This window comes from Oncorhynchus keta, unplaced genomic scaffold, assembly GCF_023373465.1.
Source record: "Oncorhynchus keta strain PuntledgeMale-10-30-2019 unplaced genomic scaffold, Oket_V2 Un_contig_2383_pilon_pilon, whole genome shotgun sequence".
Classification (NCBI taxonomy): Eukaryota; Metazoa; Chordata; class Actinopteri; order Salmoniformes; family Salmonidae; genus Oncorhynchus; species Oncorhynchus keta.
This window is the reverse complement of record NW_026283598.1, coordinates 390001-410000: the sequence shown is the minus strand read 5'-3', so window position 1 is coordinate 410000 and position 20000 is coordinate 390001. Positions and strand designations below refer to the sequence as shown.

Below are 20000 nucleotides of genomic sequence, written 5' to 3'. Positions count from 1 at the left end.
GACAGCGGAGTCAATCACCACCTTCCGTTACACCTGAAACCCCACCTAAGGAATACCTAGGATAGGATAAGTATCCCCCCCCCCCTTTAAGATTTAGATGCACTATTGTAAAGTGACTGTTCTACTGGATGTCATAAGGTGATTGCACCAATTTGTAAGTCGCTCTGGATAAGAGCGTCTGCTAAATGACTTAAATGTAAATGTAAATGTGTAATGTAGTGCCGTACCATCTGCATGGGGCAGTGTTATGTAGTGTCCGTTCTTGCCACAGCGATAGCAGATGTAGTGTTGTGTAGTGTAGTGTAGTGTAGTGTAGTGTAGTGTAGTGTCGTGTTATGTAGTGTAGTGTTATGTAGTGTAGTGTTGTGTAGTGTAGTGTAGTGTAGTGTAGTGTAGTGTTATGTAGTGTAGTGTTATGTAGTGTAGTGTTATGTAGTGTAGTGTTATGTAGTGTAGTGTTATGTAGTGTAGTGTTATGTAGTGTAGTGTTGTGTTGTGTAGTGTTATGTAGTGTAGTGTTATGTAGTGTAGTGTTATGTAGTGTTGTGTTGTGTAGTGTTATGTTGTGTAGTGTTATGTAGTGTCCGTTCTTGTACAGCGATAGTTATGTAGTGTTATGTAGTGTAGTGTATGTAGTGTAGTGTAGTGTAGTGTAGTGTCGTGTTATGTAGTGTAGTGTTATGTAGTGTAGTGTTGTGTAGTGTAGTGTTATGTAGTGTAGTGTAGTGTTGTGTAGTGTAGTGTTAGTGTTATGTAGTGTAGTGTTGTGTTGTGTAGTGTTATGTAGTGTAGTGTTATGTAGTGTAGTGTTATGTAGTGTAGTGTTGTGTAGTGTTATGTTGTGTAGTGTTATGTAGTGTTATGTAGTGTAGTGTTGTGTAGTGTTATGTTGTGTAGTGTTATGTAGTGTCCGTTCTTGCCACAGCGATAGCAGATGTAGTGTTGTGTAGTGTTGTGTAGTGTAGTGTAGTGTAGTGTAGTGTTATGTAGTGTAGTGTTATGTAGTGTAGTGTAGTGTAGTGTAGTGTTGTGTAGTACCATCTGCATGGGGCAGTGTTATGTAGTGTTATGTAGTGTAGTGTTATGTAGTGTAGTGTTATGTAGTGTTGTAAGTCGCTCTGGATAAGAGCGTCTGCTAAATGACTTAAATGTAAATGTAATGTAAATGTGTTGTGTAATAATATAATAATATATGCCATTTAGCAGACGCTTTTATCCAAAGCAGTGTTGTGTTGTGTTGTGTTGTGTAGTGTTGTGTTATGTAGTGTTGTGTAGTGTTATGTAGTGTAGTGTTATGTAGTGTAGTGTTGTGTAGTGTTATGTAGTGTTGTGTAGTGCCTGGTGTAGCTACCAGTGTTGTGTAGTGTTATGTCACTAATTTTCCATAGTACTCCTCACGCAGCAATCTACTACTGTGTAGTGTTATGTAGTGTAGTGTTATGTAGTGTAGTGTTATGTAGTGTAGTGTTATGTAGTGTAGTGTTATGTAGTGTAGTGTTATGTAGTGTAGTGTTATGTAGTGTTATGTAGTGTTATGTAGTGTTATGTAGTGTTATGTAGTGTTGTGTTATGTAGTGTTGTGTTATGTAGTGTTATGTAGTGTTATGTAGTGTTGTGTAGTGTAGTGTTATGTAGTGTTGTGTAGTGTTGTGTAGTGTTGTGTAGTGTTGTGTAGTGTAGTGTTGTGTAGTGTTGTGTAGTGTTGTGTAGTGTTGTGTAGTGTTGTGTAGTGTTGTGTAGTGTTATGTAGTGTTGTGTTGTTATGTAGTGTTATGTAGTGTTATGTAGTGTCGTACCATCTGCATGGGGCAGTGTTTGATGTAGTGTCCGTTCTTGCCACAGCGATAGCAGGTGTAATGTGCAGGAGGCGGTCCTATGGCCTTCTTAGAGTAACTGAGGAGGAGAGAGACAGTAAAAAACACACATTGAAAAAGGTTGAGCACCAAGTAGACCGGAATACTGGGTCGATTCCAAAACAACCAGAGAGCGTTGAAGCGTGAGGCTAAACTCGTCTCCGTTTTTTACGTACAAAGAGTGTACACGTACACAGAAACTCTGTGACAGAGAGCATCATCTTGCATCATCCCATCATCTACGGTTCACGCTGCCACTGAGTCTCAAGTTTAAACAGACTACAGTTCTACTACTGGTGTAGCTAGCCAGGCTGTAGTACCATCTACTACTACTAGTGTAGCTAGCCAGGCTGTAGTACCAACTACTACTGGTGTAGCTAGCCAGGCTGTAGTACCAACTACTACTGGTGTAGCTAGCCAGGCTGTAGTACCAACTACTACTACTACTGGTGTAGCTAGCCAGGCTGTCGTACCATCTACTGAGATGTTTGAGGAACATACTTTTGGTCATGTAGTGTATCTTTATGAGCTGGCTTGGCCGTCTTTGCAATTAGTTTATTTTAGTTTGCTCCCGTTAGCATATTTAGCTAGCAGCCTCCATGGAAATGCTCTATCGGTTGTACTCGTTTTGTTAGCATTCTGGTAATAGACACCCAATGGGCTTTTTGTTGTAGCATTTTCAGCACTAAGACCTGGGATGAGAAGGACGTCGTGACGGCGTGATCACGCGGATACCGCCCAACCCCTGCTGTGTGCGTTACACTCACTGTATGGGGTCATATTCACTGCTGGACTGGGACATCATGGCTCTGATCTTGTCATCCTCTGACGCATTGGCCTCAGCTAGGTTGGCAGTCTGGAGAGAAAGGGAGGAATGGGAGGAGAGGGGGAGGAGTATGGGCGAGAGGAATGAGGAGAGGAGGAGTATGGGTCGAGAGGAATGAGGAGAGGGGGAGGAGTATGGGGAGAGGAATGAGGAGTATGGGCGAGAGGAATGAGGAGTATGGGCGAGAGGAATGAGGAGTATGGGCGAGAGGAATGAGGAGAGGGGGAATATGGGCGAGAGGAATGAGGAGAGAGAGGGAGGAGTATGGGCGAGAGGAATGAGGAGAGGGGGAGGAGTATGGGCGAGAGGAATGAGGAGAGCGGGAGGAGTATGGGCGAGAGGAATGAGGAGAGGGGGAGGAGTATGGGCGAGAGGAATGAGGAGAGCGGGAGGAGTATGGGGAGAGGAATGAGGAGAGCGGGAGGAGTATGGGGAGAGGAATGAGGAGAGCGGGAGGAGTATGGGGAGAGGAATGAGGAGAGCGGGAGGAGTATGGGGAGAGGAATGAGGAGAGCGGGAGGAGTATGGGGAGAGGAATGAGGAGGAGGGGGAGAGGAATGAGGAGAGGGGAGAGGAATGGGGAGAGGAATGAGGAGAGCGGGAGGAGTATGGGGAGAGGAATGAGGAGGAGTATGGGGAGAGGAATGAGGAGAGGAATGGGAGAGGAGAGGAGAGGATGGGGAGAGGGGGGATGAGGAGAGAGGGAGGGAGTATGGGGAGAGGAATGAGGAGAGGGGGGGAGTATGGGGAATGAGGGGAAGAGGAGATGGGCGAGAGAATGAGGAGGGAGGGAGTATGGGGAGAGGAATGAGGAGGGAGCGGGAGGAGTATGGGGAGAGGAATGAGGAGAGGGGAGGAGTATGGGGAGAGAGGAATGGGAGGAGAGCGGGGAGGAGTATGGGGAGAGGGAATGAGGAGAGATGGGAGGAGTATGGGGAGAGGAATGGGGAGAGGAGGAGGGAGGAGATGGGGAGAGGAATGGAGAGAGGGAGGAGGATGGGGAGAGGGATGGGGAGAGGGATGGGGAGAGGGATGGGGAGAGGGATGGGGAGAGGGATGGGGAGAGGGATGGGGAGAGGGATGGGGAGAGGGATGGGGAGAGGAATGAGGAGAGGAATGAGGAGAGGAATGAGGAGAGGAATGAGGAGGAGTATGGTCGAGAGGGAGGAGGAGTATGGTCGAGAGGGAGGAGGAGAGGGATGAGGAGAGAGGAATGGAGTTAGAGGAAGATGCCAAGAGTTAAGGTGATAAACAATTCACATTTTAATTCATGCCTCAAATTGAGTTGAAATTAAATGAACCCCAACCTGATTCCCAAAGACCAAACACACACACAGAGAGACAGTACCTTAGAGAGCTGGGCCAGGGAGACGGACGGTGAAGAGTCGGTCTGAAGGAGAAGAGCAACATTAAGACAGAGCAGAGTCAAGGTGGGACATCACCACCTGTCTGCCTGGGAGGCAGACACGGGCTCAAATCTAGATGATACGGCTTCTTCCCGCCTCCTTCTGAAAAGACACTGGAGGAGGAGAAGATACCATCCACCCGTCTTTTGAGGAGGAGACAGGAGATAGGAGGTGAGGAATCAAGGACACACGGTAGATTGATCACCCCTATTCCACAGCCAGAGAGGCAGATCTTTTACATCCAGTCAACTCATATCACTACTACAGTGTGACAGTTACACCAATGTTATGGTTCAGTAGTTCTGACCAGAAGACCAGCAGGAACACCATGGTGGAGGAGTTTCCCCACTCTAAACACTGATCTGGGCTCAGTTCTTCATCTCCACGCGAATGGTTATGGTAAGGATTTGGTGGCAGGGAAGCTGATCGTAGATCTGCTCCTAGGGGACGAACGCAGCAGAGCCTGACCATTTCCTCACCTTCGTCCTTCTCCAACACGACGTGAGGAGGGACCGCGAAACATTGAGATTCACACAGGAACTGGTGCTGGGGGGTACATTGGTACTACAGCCTGGCCAGCTACACTAGTAGTAGTAGATGGTACTACAGCCTGGCTAGCTACACTAGTCGTAGATGGTACTACAGCCTGGCTAGCTACACTAGTAGTAGATGGTACTACAGCCTGGCTAGCTACACTAGTAGTAGATGGTACTACAGCCTGGCTAGCTACACTAGTCGTAGATGGTACTACAGCCTGGCTAGCTACACTAGTAGTAGATGGTACTACAGCCTGGCTAGCTACACTAGTAGTAGTAGTTGGCACTACAGCCTAGCTAGCTACACTAGTAGTAGTAGTTGGTGCTACAGCCTGGCTAGCTACACTAGTAGTAGTAGTTGGTACTACAGCCTGGCTAGCTACACTAGTAGTAGTAGTTGGTACTACAGCCTGGCTAGCTACACTAGTAGTAGTAGATGGTGCTACAGCCTGGCTAGCTACACTAGTAGTAGTAGTAGATGGTGCTACAGCCTGGCTAGCTACACTGCTAGTAGTAGTTGGTGCTACAGCCTGGCTAGCTACACTAGTAGTAGATGGTGCTACAGCCTGGCTAGCTACACTAGTAGTAGATGGTGCTACAGCCTGGCTAGCTACACTGCTAGTAGTAGTTGGTACTACAGCCTGGCTAGCTACACTGCTAGTAGTAGATGGTGCTACAGCCTGGCTAGCTACACTAGTAGTAGTAGTTGGTACTACAGCCTGACTAGCTACACTAGTAGTAGTAGTTGGTACTACAGCCTGGCAAGCTACACTAGTAGTAGATGGTGCTACAGCCTGGCTAGCTACACTAGTCGTAGATGGTACTACAGCCTGGCTAGCTACACTAGTAGTAGTAGGTGGTACTACAGTCTGGCTAGCTACACTAGTCATAGATGGTACTACAGCCTGGCTAGCTACACTAGTAGTAGTAGTTGGTACTACAGCCTGGCTAGCTACACTAGTAGTAGTAGTTGGTACTACAGCCTGGCTAGCTACACTAGTAGTAGTAGTTGGTACTACAGCCTGGCTAGCTACACTAGTAGTAGTAGTTGGTACTACAGCCTGGCTAGCTACACTAGTAGTAGTAGTTGGTACTACAGCCTGGCTAGCTACACTAGTAGTAGTAGTTGGTACTACAGCCTGGCTAGCTACACTAGTAGTAGTAGTTGGTGCTACAGCCTGGCTAGCTACACTAGTAGTAGTAGATGGTGCTACAGCCTGGCTAGCTACACTAGTAGTAGATGGTGCTACAGCCTGGCTAGCTACACTGCTAGTAGTAGTGGTGCTACAGCCTGGCTAGCTACACTGCTAGTAGTAGTTGGTGCTACAGCCTGGCTAGCTACACTAGTAGTAGATGGTGCTACAGCCTGGCTAGCTACACTGCTAGTAGTAGTTGGTACTACAGCCTGGCTAGCTACACTGCTAGTAGTAGATGGTACTACAGCCTGGCTAGCTACACTAGTAGTAGTAGTTGGTACTACAGCCTGACTAGCTACACTAGTAGTAGTAGTTGGTACTACAGCCTGGCAAGCTACACTAGTAGTAGATGGTGCTACAGCCTGGCTAGCTACACTAGTAGTAGTTGGTACTACAGCCTGGCTAGCTACACTAGTCGTAGATGGTACTACAGCCTGGCTAGCTACACTAGTAGTAGATGGTGCTACAGCCTGGCTAGCTACACTGCTAGTAGTAGTTGGTGCTACAGCCTGGCTAGCTACACCAGTAGTAGTAGTTGGTACTACAGCCTGGCTAGCTACACCAGTAGTAGTAGTTGGTACTACAGCCTGGCTAGCTACACTAGTAGTAGTAGTTGGTACTACAGCCTGGCTAGCTACACTAGTAGTAGTAGTTGGTGCTACAGCCTGGCTAGCTACACTAGTAGTAGTAGTTGGTGCTACAACCTGACTAGCTACACTAGTAGTAGTAGTTGGCACTACAGCCTGGCTAGCTACACTAGTAGTAGTAGTTGGCACTACAGCCTAGGGTTCTAGCTAACTAGTAGTAGTAGTGGTACTACAGCCTGGCTGAGCTACACTGAGTAGTAGATTTGGTTTGCTACAGCCTGGCTAGCTACACTAGTAGTAGTAGAGTGGTGCTACAGGCTGGCCACCACGGTAGCTTGGTGCACAGCCTGGCTAGTAGTAGTAGTAGTAGTGGTCCTTCTGTAGCTCAGTTGGTAGAGCATGGCGCTTGTAACGCCAGGGTAGTGGGTTCGATTCCCGGGACCACCCATACGTAGAATGTATGCACACATGACTGTAAGTCGCTTTGGATAAAAGCGTCAGCTAAATGGCATATATTATTATTATTATATTACACTAGTAGTAGTAGATGGTGCTACAGCCTGGCTAGCTACACTAGTAGTAGTAGTTGGTGCTACAGCCTGACTAGCTACACTAGTAGTAGTAGTTGGTACTACAGCCTGGCTAGCTACACTAGGAGTAGATGGTGCTACAGCCTGGCTAGCTACACTAGTAGTAGATGGTGCTACAGCCTGGCTAGCTACACTAGTAGTAGTAGTTGGTGCTACAGCCTGGCTAGCTACACTAGTAGTAGTTGGTGCTACAGCCTGGCTAGCTACACTAGTAGTAGTAGATGGTGCTACAGCCTGGCTAGCTACACTAGTAGTAGTAGTTGGTACTACAGCCTGACTAGCTACACTAGTAGTAGATGGTGCTACAGCCTGGCTAGCTACACTAGTAGTAGTAGTTGGTACTACAGCCTGGCTAGCTACACTAGGAGTAGATGGTGCTACAGCCTGGCTAGCTACACTAGTAGTAGATGGTGCTACAGCCTGGCTAGCTACACTAGTAGTAGTAGTTGGTACTACAGCCTGGCTAGCTACACCAGTAGGAGATGGTGCTACAGCATGGCTAGCTACACTAGTAGTAGATGGTGCTACAGCCTGACTAGCTACACTAGTAGTAGTAGTTGGTACTACAGCCTGGCTAGCTACACTAGTAGTAGATGGTGCTACAGCCTGGCTAGCTACACTAGTAGTAGATGGTGCTACAGCCTGGCTAGCTACACTAGTAGTAGTAGATGGTGCTACAGCCTGGCTAGCTACACTAGTAGTAGTAGATGGTGCTACAGCCTGGCTAGCTACACTAGTAGTAGATGGTGCTACAGCCTGACTAGCTACACTAGTAGTAGTAGTTGGTACTACAGCCTGGCTAGCTACACTAGTAGTAGATGGTGCTACAGCCTGGCTAGCTACACTAGTAGTAGATGGTGCTACAGCCTGGCTAGCTACACTAGTAGTAGTAGTTGGTACTACAGCCTGGCTAGCTACACTAGTAGTAGTAGATGGTGCTACAGCCTGGCTAGCTACACTAGTAGTAGTTGGTACGACAGCCTGGCAAGCTACACTAGTAGTAGTAGTAGTAGTAGTTGGTACTACATCCTGGCTAGCTACATTAGTAGTAGTACTTGGTACTACAGCCTGGCTAGCTACACCAGTAGTAGTTGGTACGACAGCCTGGCTAGCTACACTAGTAGTAGTGGTTGGTATAACAGCCTTGCTAGCTACACAAGTAGTAGTAGTAGTTGGTATTACAGCCTGGCTAGCTCCACTAGTAGTAGTCGGAACTTCCGCCTGGCTAGCTACACCACTAGTAGTAGTAGTTGGTATAACAGCCTGGCTGGCTACATTAATAGTAGGTATTACAGCAGAGTTTGCTACACCAGTAGTAGTAGGAATTACAGCCTGGCTAAGTACATCACTAATGGTAGTAGTAGTCGGTGGTGGTATTTACAGCTGCGCTAGCTACATTTGTAGCTGTAGTTGGTATTACTACCTAGACCAGCCTAGCTTGTTTACTAATACTGGTGTAGCTAGCCCCTGTCTATACACCAGTATTAGTAATAATAGCTGTTGTTGTGGCCCTTTACTACACTATGAGCTAACAGGATTAAGTCCAGAGCTAGCTAACAGACTGCGAGCTAACATGATTAAGTCCAGAGCTAGGTAACAGACTGAGCTAACAGGATTAAGCCCAGAGCTAGGTAACAGGCTGAGCTAACATGATTAAGTTCAGAGTTTGTATGAGCTAACAGAATTAAGTTTTAGAGCTAGGCCGGTCTAGGGAACAGACTATGAGCTGACAGGATTAAGTCCAGAGTTTGGTAACAGACTATGAGCTAACAGGATTAAGTCCAGAGCTAGGCAACTGACTATGAGCTAACAGGATTAAGTCCAGAGCTAGGCAACTGACTATGAGCTAACAGGATTAAGTCCAGAGCTAGGCAACAGACTATGAGCTAACAGGATTAAGTCCAGAGCTAGGTAACAGACTGAGCTAACAGGATTAAATCCAGAGTTAGGTAACAGACTATGAGCTAACAGGATTAAATCCAGAGCTAGGTAACAGACTGAGCTAACAGGATTAAGTCCAGAGCTAGGCAACAGACTGAGCTAACAGGATTAAGTCCAGAGCTAGGTAACAGACTGAGCTAACAGGATTAAGTTCAGAGCTAGGCAACAGACTGAGCTAACAGGATTAAATCCAGAGCTAGGTAACAGACTGAGCTAACAGGATTAAGTCCAGAGCTAGGCAACAGACTATGAGCTAACAGGATTAAGTCCAGAGCTAGGTAACAGACTATGAGCTAACAGGATTAAGTCCAGAGCTAGGTAACAGACTATGAGCTAACAGGATTAAGTCCAGAGCTAGGTAACAGACTGAGCTAACAGGATTAAGTCCAGAGCTAGGCAACAGACTATGAGCTAACAGGATTAAGTCCAGAGCTAGGTAACAGACTGAGCTAACAGGATTAAATCCAGAGCTAGGTAACAGACTGAGCTAACAGGATTAAGTCCAGAGCTAGGTAACAGACTGAGCTAACAGGATTAAGTCCAGAGCTAGGTAACAGACTGAGCTAACAGGATTAAGTCCAGAGCTAGGTAACAGACTGAGCTAACAGGATTAAGTCCAGAGCTTGGTAACAGACTGAGCTAACAGGATTAAGTTTTAGAGCAAGGTAACAGACTATGAGCTGACAGGATTAAGTTTTAGAGCAAGGTAACAGACTGAGCTAACAGGATTAAGTTTTAGAGCAAGGTAACAGACTGAGCTAACAGGATTAAGTGTTAGAGCTAGGTAACAGACTGAGCTAACCGGATTAAGTCCAGAGCTAGGTAACAGACTGAGCTAACAGGATTAAGTCCAGAGCTAGGCCGGTCTAGGTAACCGATTAGATCACGTTACACCAGTTAACCCAAGATCCTACTTCCGAGCCACTGCATGTAGCTATATGGTAACAGGTGAAGTGAACCATGATGCCTTCACTACTCCTCATCTACAGCAGTGTCTGGAGTGAGGCGCTATGGGTCCACTTAGGATGATCTATCTCATGCATTATATGGAAACACTGCAAAACAATATAATAAAACGCGTTTCTTTTAAACAATACTTTCACTACCATAACCATTATACAATAGTAGTAAACAATAGCCATCATAACACTAGACAAGGGACAAAGGGGAAGAGGGAGGGCAGAGAGGTCTGGTTTAGTAAGCTATAAACTCTTCGTCGTCGCTGTCACCATCATCATCAGAGCAGAGGCTGGTAGGTTGGAAGGTTCAGAGGTCACTGTGAAGGGAAGACACAGGGTCTGGTGTGGTGGTGCACGTGCTCACAACAGAACACATAACCTCTTTATTGACAGTTCTTGGCAGCGTACAGCAGCAACCAAACACAACCCTGTCGCCACGGGAACCTACCATGCCACAGTCAGAACCCTGTGATGTCATAATAGATCATTTCAGTGATGTAATTAATAGTCTCTGTGATGTCATAATGCTATCATCATGGCACCGCTTTTTGGAACTCTGTACCAAACATGATCGTGAATTCAGTGGTCATCATAGTAAGTACTTAACACCTAGTTTACAGTTTAGCTTTAAGTTAAAAAGAAAATATTGCAAAGTAGACAAAAAATGCATTTAATTTCTAAGTAGTTTGTAGTAAAAAAAAAAAAATCAATAAAATAAAAAACTTTGAGAGAACAAAAGGATCAACTATGTCCAGTCCATATTAAAAATGTCAGAATATGATGAGAGAACAACATTAGCACAGCCAAATATCAGCAATTAACTTCAGGTTAAGAACACTGTTGAACAGGAACCAAATGATTTACCCCCCCCACCCCACACACACAGTCACACACAGGTATCCATACAAAACGTATGCATTAGTCTTACAGTCAATACGTCACAAACTCATTGCTATAAAAACCACGTGAAAGAAAAAGCTCCCATTGATTTGAAGTAGAGCAGCGTAGTAACAACCCGCCTGTAGGATCATGAAGCATCGTCTCAACACACAAGGGGATGTGGTGGTGGGGTGGGGTGGGGGACTCTAACAGTGGCAGGCTAACAACAACACGCTAACCGTTGTTTCAATATGAAAATACAGTCACAATATAGTTCAGATCCATCAACACATTGAACAACATTAAAAATAAAAAAACACAGTGAGTTACAACAACAAAAGAGAACAAGCAGTTGGGAACCAATCAAAACAGAATATTAATCACCATGACAACTAAAGAGTTAACTGGTGACCAATCAGAACAGAATATTAATCACCATGACAACTAAAGAGTTAACTGGTGACCAATCAGAACAGAATATTAATCACCATGACAACTCAAGAGTTAACTATTGACCAATCAGAACAGAGTTTACACAGTATCTTTAACCACCAGAGCAGAGTTTATAAACAGAGGACAGAGATAGTAAGGAAAATGAGAGGGCTTTGTTACATACGGGTCTGGAGGATCCAGCAGCCATGTCAGAACGGTCACTACAAAACAAACAACAACGACATGTCAACAACCACCACAGACATGGACTAGACAACAGGTTAGAACAACAACATGCAACAACCACCACAGACATGGACTAGACAACAGGTTAGAACAACGACATGTCAACAACCACCACAGACATGGACTAGACAACAGGTTAGAACAACGACATGTCTGAACAACCACCAAGACATGGACTAGGTACAACAGGTTAGAACAACGACATGTCAAGTTACCACCACAGACATGGACTAGACAACAGGTTAGAACAACGACATGTCAACAACCACCTGACATGGACTAGACAACAGGTTAGAACAACAGACATGTCAACAACCACCACAGACATGGACTAGACAACAGGTGTAGAACAACGGGTCAACAACCACCACAGACATGGACTAGACAACAGGTTAGAACAACGACATGTCAACAACCACCACAGACATGGACTAGACAACAGGTTAGAACAACGACATGTCAACAACCAGACAGACAGGACTAGACAACAGGTTAGAACAACGACATGTCAACAACCACCACAGACATGGACTAGACAACAGGTTAGAACAACGACATGTCAACAACCACCACAGACATGGACTAGACAACAGGTTATGAACAACGACATGTCAACAACACCACAGACATGGACTAGACAACAGGTTAGAACAACGACATGTCAACAACTACCACAGACATGGACTAGACAACAGGTTAGAACAACGATCATGCAACAACCACCACAGACATGGACTAGACAACAGGTTAGAACAACGACATGTCAACAACCACCACAGACATGGACTAGACAACAGGTTAGAACAACAACATGTCAACAACCACCACAGACATGGACTAGACAACAGGTTAGAACAACGACATGTCAACAACCACCACAGACATGGACTAGACAACAGGTTAGAACAACGACATGTCAGATAACCACACAGACATGGATAGACAACAGGTTAGAACAACGATATGTCAACAACCACCACAGACATGGACTTAGACAACAGGTTAGAACAACAACATGTCAACAACCACCACAGACATGGACTAGACAACAGGTTAGAACAACGACATGTCAGACAACCACCACAGACATGGACAACAGTTTAGAATAGAACAGCTAGGCTGGTCATGACTGGATACACAATGTGTGGGGGGGTACTACCTGTCTTGACTGGATACTAGTGTGTGGAGGGGGGTTACTACTCATATCATGCAGATAGACACAGGTGATGGGGGGTTACTACTCATATCATGCAGATAGACACAGGTGATGGGGGGTTACTACTCATATCATGCAGATAGACACATGATGTCACAGGGGGGGTCACAGGGCATATCAGGGCCATGATGTCACAGGGATGATGTCATAGGGTCATATGTCACAATGAATTCTGCCCGCTAGACCCCTCCGATGGGGGTGCGTCTGACGATCACCGATGAGTGTTTGGGGATGTGACTACTCATATCATCAGTGTACTCATAGGAGCACATGGTACACAGCATATATCATCAGTACTGTACTCTATAGGAGCACATGGTACACAGCATATATCATCAGTACTATTGGTACATGCATATATCATGTACTCTATAGGAGCACATGGTACACAGCATATATCATCAGTACTGTACTCTATAGGAGCACATGGTACACAGCATATATCATCAGTACTGTACTCTATAGGAGCACATGGTACACAGCATATATCATCAGTACTGTACTCTATAGGAGCACATGGTACACAGCATATATCATCAGTACTGTACTCTATAGGAGCACATGGTACACAGCATATATCATCAGTACTGTACTCTATAGGAGCACATGGTACACAGCATATATCATCAGTACTGTACTCTATAGGAGCACATGGTACACAGCATATATCATCAGTACTCAGTACACATGGTACACAGCATATATCATCAGTACTGTAGCACATGGTACACAGCATATATCATCAGTACTGTACTCTATAGGAGCACATGGTACACAGCATATATCATCAGTACTGTACTCTATAGGAGCACATGGTACACAGCATATATCATCAGTACTGTACTCTATAGGAGCACATGGTACACAGCATATATCATCAGTACTGTACTCTATAGGACTCTATAGCACATGGTACACAGCATATATCATCAGTACTGTACTCTATAGGAGCACATGGTACACAGCATATATCATCAGTACTGTACTCTATAGGAGCACATGGTACACAGCATATATCATCAGTACTGTACTCTATAGAGCACATGGTACACAGCATATATCATCAGTACTGTACTCTATAGGAGCACATGGTACACAGCATATATCATCAGTACTGTACTCTATAGGAGCACATGGTACACAGCATATATCATCAGTACTGTACTCTATAGGGTACACAGCACATGGTACACAGCATATATCATCAGTACTGTACTCTATAGGAGCACATGGTACACAGCATATATCATCAGTACTGTACTCTATAGGAGCACATGGTACACAGCATATATCATCAGTACTGTACTCTATAGGAGCACATGGTACACAGCATATATCATCAGTACTGTACTCTATAGGAGCACATGGTACACAGCATATATCATCAGTACTGTACTCTATAGTATATCATCAGTACTGTACTATAGAAGCACATGGTACACAGCATATATCATCAGTACTGTACTCTATAGAAGCACATGGTACACAGCATATATCATCAGTACTGTACTCTATAGGAGCACATGGTACACAGCATATATCATCAGTACTGTACTCTATAGAAGCACATGGTACACAGCATATATCATCAGTACTGTACTCTATAGGAGCACATGGTACACAGCATATATCATCAGTATAGAAGCACATGGTACACAGCATATATCATCAGTACTGTACTCTACAGGTACATATATCATCAGTACTGTACTCTATAGAGCACATGGTACACAGCATATATCATCAGTACTGGTACACAGCATATAGGAGAAGCACATGGTACACAGCATATATCATGGTACACAGGTACATATATCATCAGTACTGTACTCTATAGAAACACATGGTACACAGCATATATCATCAGTACTGTACTCTATAGAAGCACATGGTACACAGCATATATCATCAGTGTACTCTATAGAAGCACATGGTACACAGCATATATCATCAGTACTGTACTCTATAGAAGCATATATCACATGGTACACAGCATATATCATCAGTACTGTACTCTATAGAAGCACATGGTACACAGCATATATCATCAGTGTACTCTGTAGAAGCACATGGTACACAGCATATATCATCAGTGTACTCTATAGAAGCACATGGTACACAGCATATATCATCAGTGTACATCAGTCTGCAGAAACACATGGTACACAGCATATATCATCAGTGTACTCTGTAGAACACATGGTACACAGCATATATCATCAGTATATACTCAGTACTGTAGTCTATAGAAGGGGGTATACATGGTACATAGAACAGTATATATACACACACACACTGGGCACCTTGTGTGTGTGTGTGTATATATATCAGTACTGTAGTAGTATAGAACAAGGTACAGTATATAGCATTAGTACTCAGTACTGTATCTATAGAACAGAATATATTATACATCAGTACTGTAGTCTATAGAACAGGAATATATTATATCAGTATATATATTCAGTACTGTACTCTATAGAAGCACACTGGGTACCTTGTGTGTATCATCAGTGTGTAGTCTATAGAACAGGGAATATATATATCATCAGTACTGTAGTCTATAGAACAGGGAATATATTATATCACAAGGTACCCAGTATATATCATCAGTACTGTAGTCTATAGAACAGGGAATATATTATATCATCAGTACTGTAGTCTATAGAACAGGGAATATATTATATCATCAGTACTGTAGTCTATAGAAGCACATGGTACCCAGTATATATCATCAATACTGTAGTCTATAGAACAGGGAATATATTATATCATCAGTACTGTAGTCTATAGAACAGGGAATATATTATATCATCAGTACTGTAGTCTATAGAACAGGGAATATATTATATCATCAGTACTGTAGTCTATAGAACAGGGAATATATTATATCATCAGTACTGTAGTCTATAGAACAGGGAATATATTATATCATCAGTACACAGTCTATATATTATATCATCAGTACTGTAGTCTATAGAACAGGGAATATATTATATCATCAGTACTGTAGTCTATAGAACAGGGAATATATTCATATCATCAGTACTGTAGTCTATAGAACAGGGAATATATTATATCATCAGTACTGAGTCTATATATTATATCATCAGTAGATAGAACAGGGAATATATTATATCATCAGTACTGTAGTCTATAGAACAGGGAATATATTATATCATCAGTACTGTAGTCTATAGAACAGGGAATATATTATATCATCAGTAGTGTAGTCTATAGAACAGGGTAATATATTATATCATCAGTCTATAGAACAGGGACATACTGTAGTCTATAGAACAGGGAATATATTATATCATCAGTCTGTAGTCTAGAACAGGGAATATATTATATCATCAGTACTGTAGTCTATAGAACAGGGAATATATTACATATATTATATCATCAGTACTGTAGTCTATAGAACAGGGAATATATTATATCATCAGTACTGTAGTCTATAGAACAGGGAATATATTATATCATCAGTACTGTAGTATATATTATATCATCAGTACTGTAGTCTATAGAACAGTATATTATATCATCAGTACTGTAGTCTATAGAACAGGGAATATATTATATCATCAGTACTGTAGTCTATAGAACAGGGAATATATTATATCATATCATCAGTACTGTAGTCTATAGAACAGGGAATATATTATATCATCAGTACTGTAGTCTATAGAACAGGGAATATATTATATCATCAGTACTGTAGTCTATAGAACAGGGAATATATTATATCATCAGTACTGTAGTCTATAGAACAGGGAATATATTATATATCAACAGGGAATATACTTATATCATAGGGAATATATTATATCATCAGTACTGTAATCTATAGAACAGGGAATATATTATATCATCAGTACTGTAGTCTATAGAACAGGGAATATATTATATCATCAGTACTGTAGTCTATAGAACAGGGAATATATTATATCATCAGTACTGTAGTCTATAGAACAGGGAATATATTATATCATCAGTACTGTAGTCTATAGAACTATGATCAGTACTGTAGATAGAACAGGGAATATATTATATCATCAGTACTGTAGTCTATAGAACAGGGAATATATTATATCATCAGTACTGTAGTCTAGAACACAGGGTCTATATATTATTATCATCAGTACTGTAGTCTATAGAACAGGGAATATATTATATCATCAGTACTGTAGTCTATAGAACAGGGAATATATTATATCATCAGTGCTGTAGTCTATAGAACAGGGAATATATGATATCAAACAAAAACAGTTAAAATTCACATCTTTCTTCCCTGCGTAAAGTCACCCCAGCCTAAACTCTTAGAGAGATTGGACTCAACACCTCCTCATGAGTTCCTAGAGATGATAAATATGATTTTGTTGATGGGGAAAAGTTTTATTTTGGTTCCTCAACAATGAGACACTCAGCTTCTTAATGTAAATCCACCAGTGTGGTGTAATTAACGTTACACTATTATTATTATAATGTTTTACACATACAAACAGCTAGCTTGTCATTTCTTCTTAGCAAGTACGGGTCTAAATGTTGTTAGCCGCTAATGCTAATCGCCTGTTAGCCGCTAATGCTAATCGCCTGTTAGCCGCTAATGCTAATCGCCTGTTAGCCGCTAATGCTAATCGCCTGTTAGCCGCTAATGCTAATCGCCTGTTAGCCGCTAATGCTAATCGCCTGTTAGCCGCTAATGCTAATCGCCTGTTATCCGGCGGGTTAATAGATGTACTGAGTTATAGCCAAACGTACTTATACAACCTCATAATACATTTTTTTTAAACATCAGCATGTTGTTTATACAACAGTATCTTCTAAAAAAAAATCAGAGGAAAACACAAAGCAAGAATATGTTAGCTACATGAAGCAGCTAAGCTACATGAAGTTGCTAAGCTACATGAAGTTGCTAAGAGAAAACATTCAATGTAGCAAAAAGACGGCCGCTATTAACTATAGAATAATAATTATAATTACATTTCCAACAGTTGACAAGTGTTTTGACTTTAAATCGCAAGTTCAATTGCAACATTTGGTTCAAGATAAGGCCCATATCGTGCAGCCCTGTGGGAATGATCTCAAATGAGTGCAAGAAAATGGTTTTATAATATTAAATTTAAAGGAAAAAATAAATCAGAATGGAGAAAGACCCTAAGGGTCAGCGCACTACTCATAAAGCAAATGTAGAATTTAAATAATTACAAATATTATTGTATTTTTGGGGGTCAAATACATTAATACAATCCAACTTTTGTAATACCGTGAGATAGATGTGTGTAATAAATAAATATATAATATATATATACACACATATACATCTATACATATCTATATATAGAGATATATAGATTATTATTATCTATATAGATTATGTTTTGGGCCCATATCCCCGATCCCTACCAGGAAGTACACACCATAAAACTGCATAAAATGATAATCTTGGCATCACTGATTAACCTCAGCTCAACATGAACAACTTAACTAACTGAGTTAGTTAGTTACCTTCACGGGTCTGTGCGTTGGTGATCTGCAGGTCGCAGTCGGTGGCTTTGAGGCGCTCTCTGCCCATAATCTGCCGTTTCAGCTCGGCCAGGGTGATGTGCAGCCCGTCAAAGGTCACGGTGTTGTAGTCCAGTTTGGACGAGAATTTATAATGAACACACGACATTCTCACAACTAATCACTTAAACTCAAAACTCAAAAGACAAAGGAAAGGGGGGGAAAACAACACGTTAGTTAAAGAAATAACAAATAACCAGTAGTAGATATGATCTGAGACTGAAGGTGGAGGTGGGGGGCTACCAGATTATTCTATAATAAGATAATTATCGAAGGGAAAACAGGCAATGAACTAAGAGGAAGTATTCACAGATAGTCCTTGTAGTTGTTTGCGTCAAAGACACCAAACTACTAGGTAGTGACAGACCGGGACTTAATAACCCGGTCAGTTCGTTAATTAAGTGTCCGGTAAAACAACAAGAAAAAGTACAGTTCCACAAGTGTCCATTACGGGGTTTGTTTTTTTTCTTCCCCCCACGGTTATTAATACAGTCAGTAAGAGTCTCTCTCTTCTCTCGCGGAAACAACGGGCCTTGTAGCTGCGGAAAGCAGCGCGGCACCGGGGTCGCGGTTAGGAGTCCATAACGAGGCCCGGAAAAGCGTCGCTCTTCCGCCGTAAAAAAAAACGGCGCAAAGTCCTAAAAAATAAAAATAAATCTTCTTCAATCCGTCTGGGGGGAGGAGGGGGGGGGGGGGGTGTAATCAAACGTCCAAATAAAATAAAAGTCCTTCAAAAACGATCCTTTTCGGAGTTTGCAGGAAACGCTGTTGATCCTTGTGTGACCTACGATGATGAAGGAGATCTGCGGCCTCGGTACCTACCAGTCAAAACAAAAACATTTCCCCGCAGATATAAACCTTATTTTACACTAACTACTTAACTGGTTAGGAAAAACGGCCACTGGACATTAAACACTTTTAATAACCAGTTAGCTTAGGTTTCCTATTCAAAACGACGGTAAATTATCTCTCTTTCTAATTCTATAATTTGCGTTGTTTTAAATCCATTTCGACGGTCTTTTTTCAGTTGCTCCTCGTTGTCTTCTGAACATCATGGCGGGACCGGAAACTGGCCCGACAAGAAAACGGAAACGAGGGTGACGTTCTTCTCTACTGTTTCATTGGCGGACTACAATCTCTATTGTTTCTAATCTATGTATGCTTGTGTTCCCTCATGTGCTTTATGTATTGATTTGTTATTAATAAAAAAGAAAACTAAAAAGAAAAATACAATCTATAATGTGCAACCTACTGTGCGAGGTAGTAAAATATCACAAAAAAAACAAAACAAACAAAAACATTTTGGATGAAAATACTCATACAAACTAGTAAAAACAACAACAACATAAATTATACATACAAAGAAATACAATTCAGTCTACTTCTGTTAAAATCATAAAGATCCCCACAGGTTCAGGAGCACTGGAGGGCGGGGTAGTTCTTCCATCGCAACAAACCACTTGAAGGTCTTCCGTTGTGAATTCTTTCAGGCCCAGAAACTTTTCTTCCGTATCCATAATTGGTGTCCATTTTTATTTTATAATTTTTTTTTATGTTGACACTTGACCAGTACAGTTATTAACAGTTACAATAAACACCACAAAGAGACATTTCGGTTTAGACGTTTGGTGACGTGTGCAGCTTTGTCTCCCTCTTGTGAGCTGTAGAATGAAGCAATAAGGCCCGAGGAAGTGCGGTATGCGGCCAAGCGGCACGGCTAAGGGCTGTTCTTTAAGGACGACGCAACCTGGATGGCCTGGATACAACC

The 20000-nt window shown here is 42.5% G+C and overlaps 1 protein-coding gene and 2 long non-coding RNA genes across 4 annotated transcripts in view; 2 read left to right on the top strand and 1 right to left on the bottom strand.

Moving 5' to 3' along the window:
* Positions 1-19292, bottom strand: part of LOC118383457 (E3 ubiquitin-protein ligase RBBP6-like) — a 39716-nt gene extending 20424 nt beyond the window's left edge. The window contains exons 1-6 of the mRNA XM_052505453.1: positions 18176-19292; positions 14833-14855; positions 11390-11524; positions 4028-4069; positions 2621-2709; positions 1797-1893 (exon numbers count right to left, since the gene is read on the bottom strand). Coding sequence (XP_052361413.1) covers positions 1797-1893; positions 2621-2709; positions 4028-4069; positions 11390-11524; positions 14833-14855; positions 18176-18341 — 552 coding nt within the window. The 5' untranslated portion in view covers positions 18342-19292. The remainder of the gene's footprint in view (positions 1-1796; positions 1894-2620; positions 2710-4027; positions 4070-11389; positions 11525-14832; positions 14856-18175) is intronic.
* Positions 11508-12340, top strand: LOC127921855 (uncharacterized). Of its 2 annotated transcripts, none has more exons than XR_008109782.1 (3): positions 11508-11586; positions 11943-12044; positions 12198-12340. It is a non-coding gene; the product is annotated as an uncharacterized LOC127921855 (long non-coding RNA). The 2 variants fall into 2 exon arrangements; XR_008109781.1 differs by lacking the exon at positions 11508-11586 and adding an exon at positions 11815-11893.
* A 189-nt stretch (positions 19293-19481) lies between the features above and the next one.
* LOC127921857 (uncharacterized) overlaps positions 19482-20000 on the top strand; it is a 1657-nt gene continuing 1138 nt past the window's right edge. Inside the window, exon 1 of the long non-coding RNA XR_008109783.1 lies at positions 19482-20000. This exon is cut by the window's right edge and continues 390 nt beyond it. This is a non-coding gene — a long non-coding RNA (uncharacterized LOC127921857).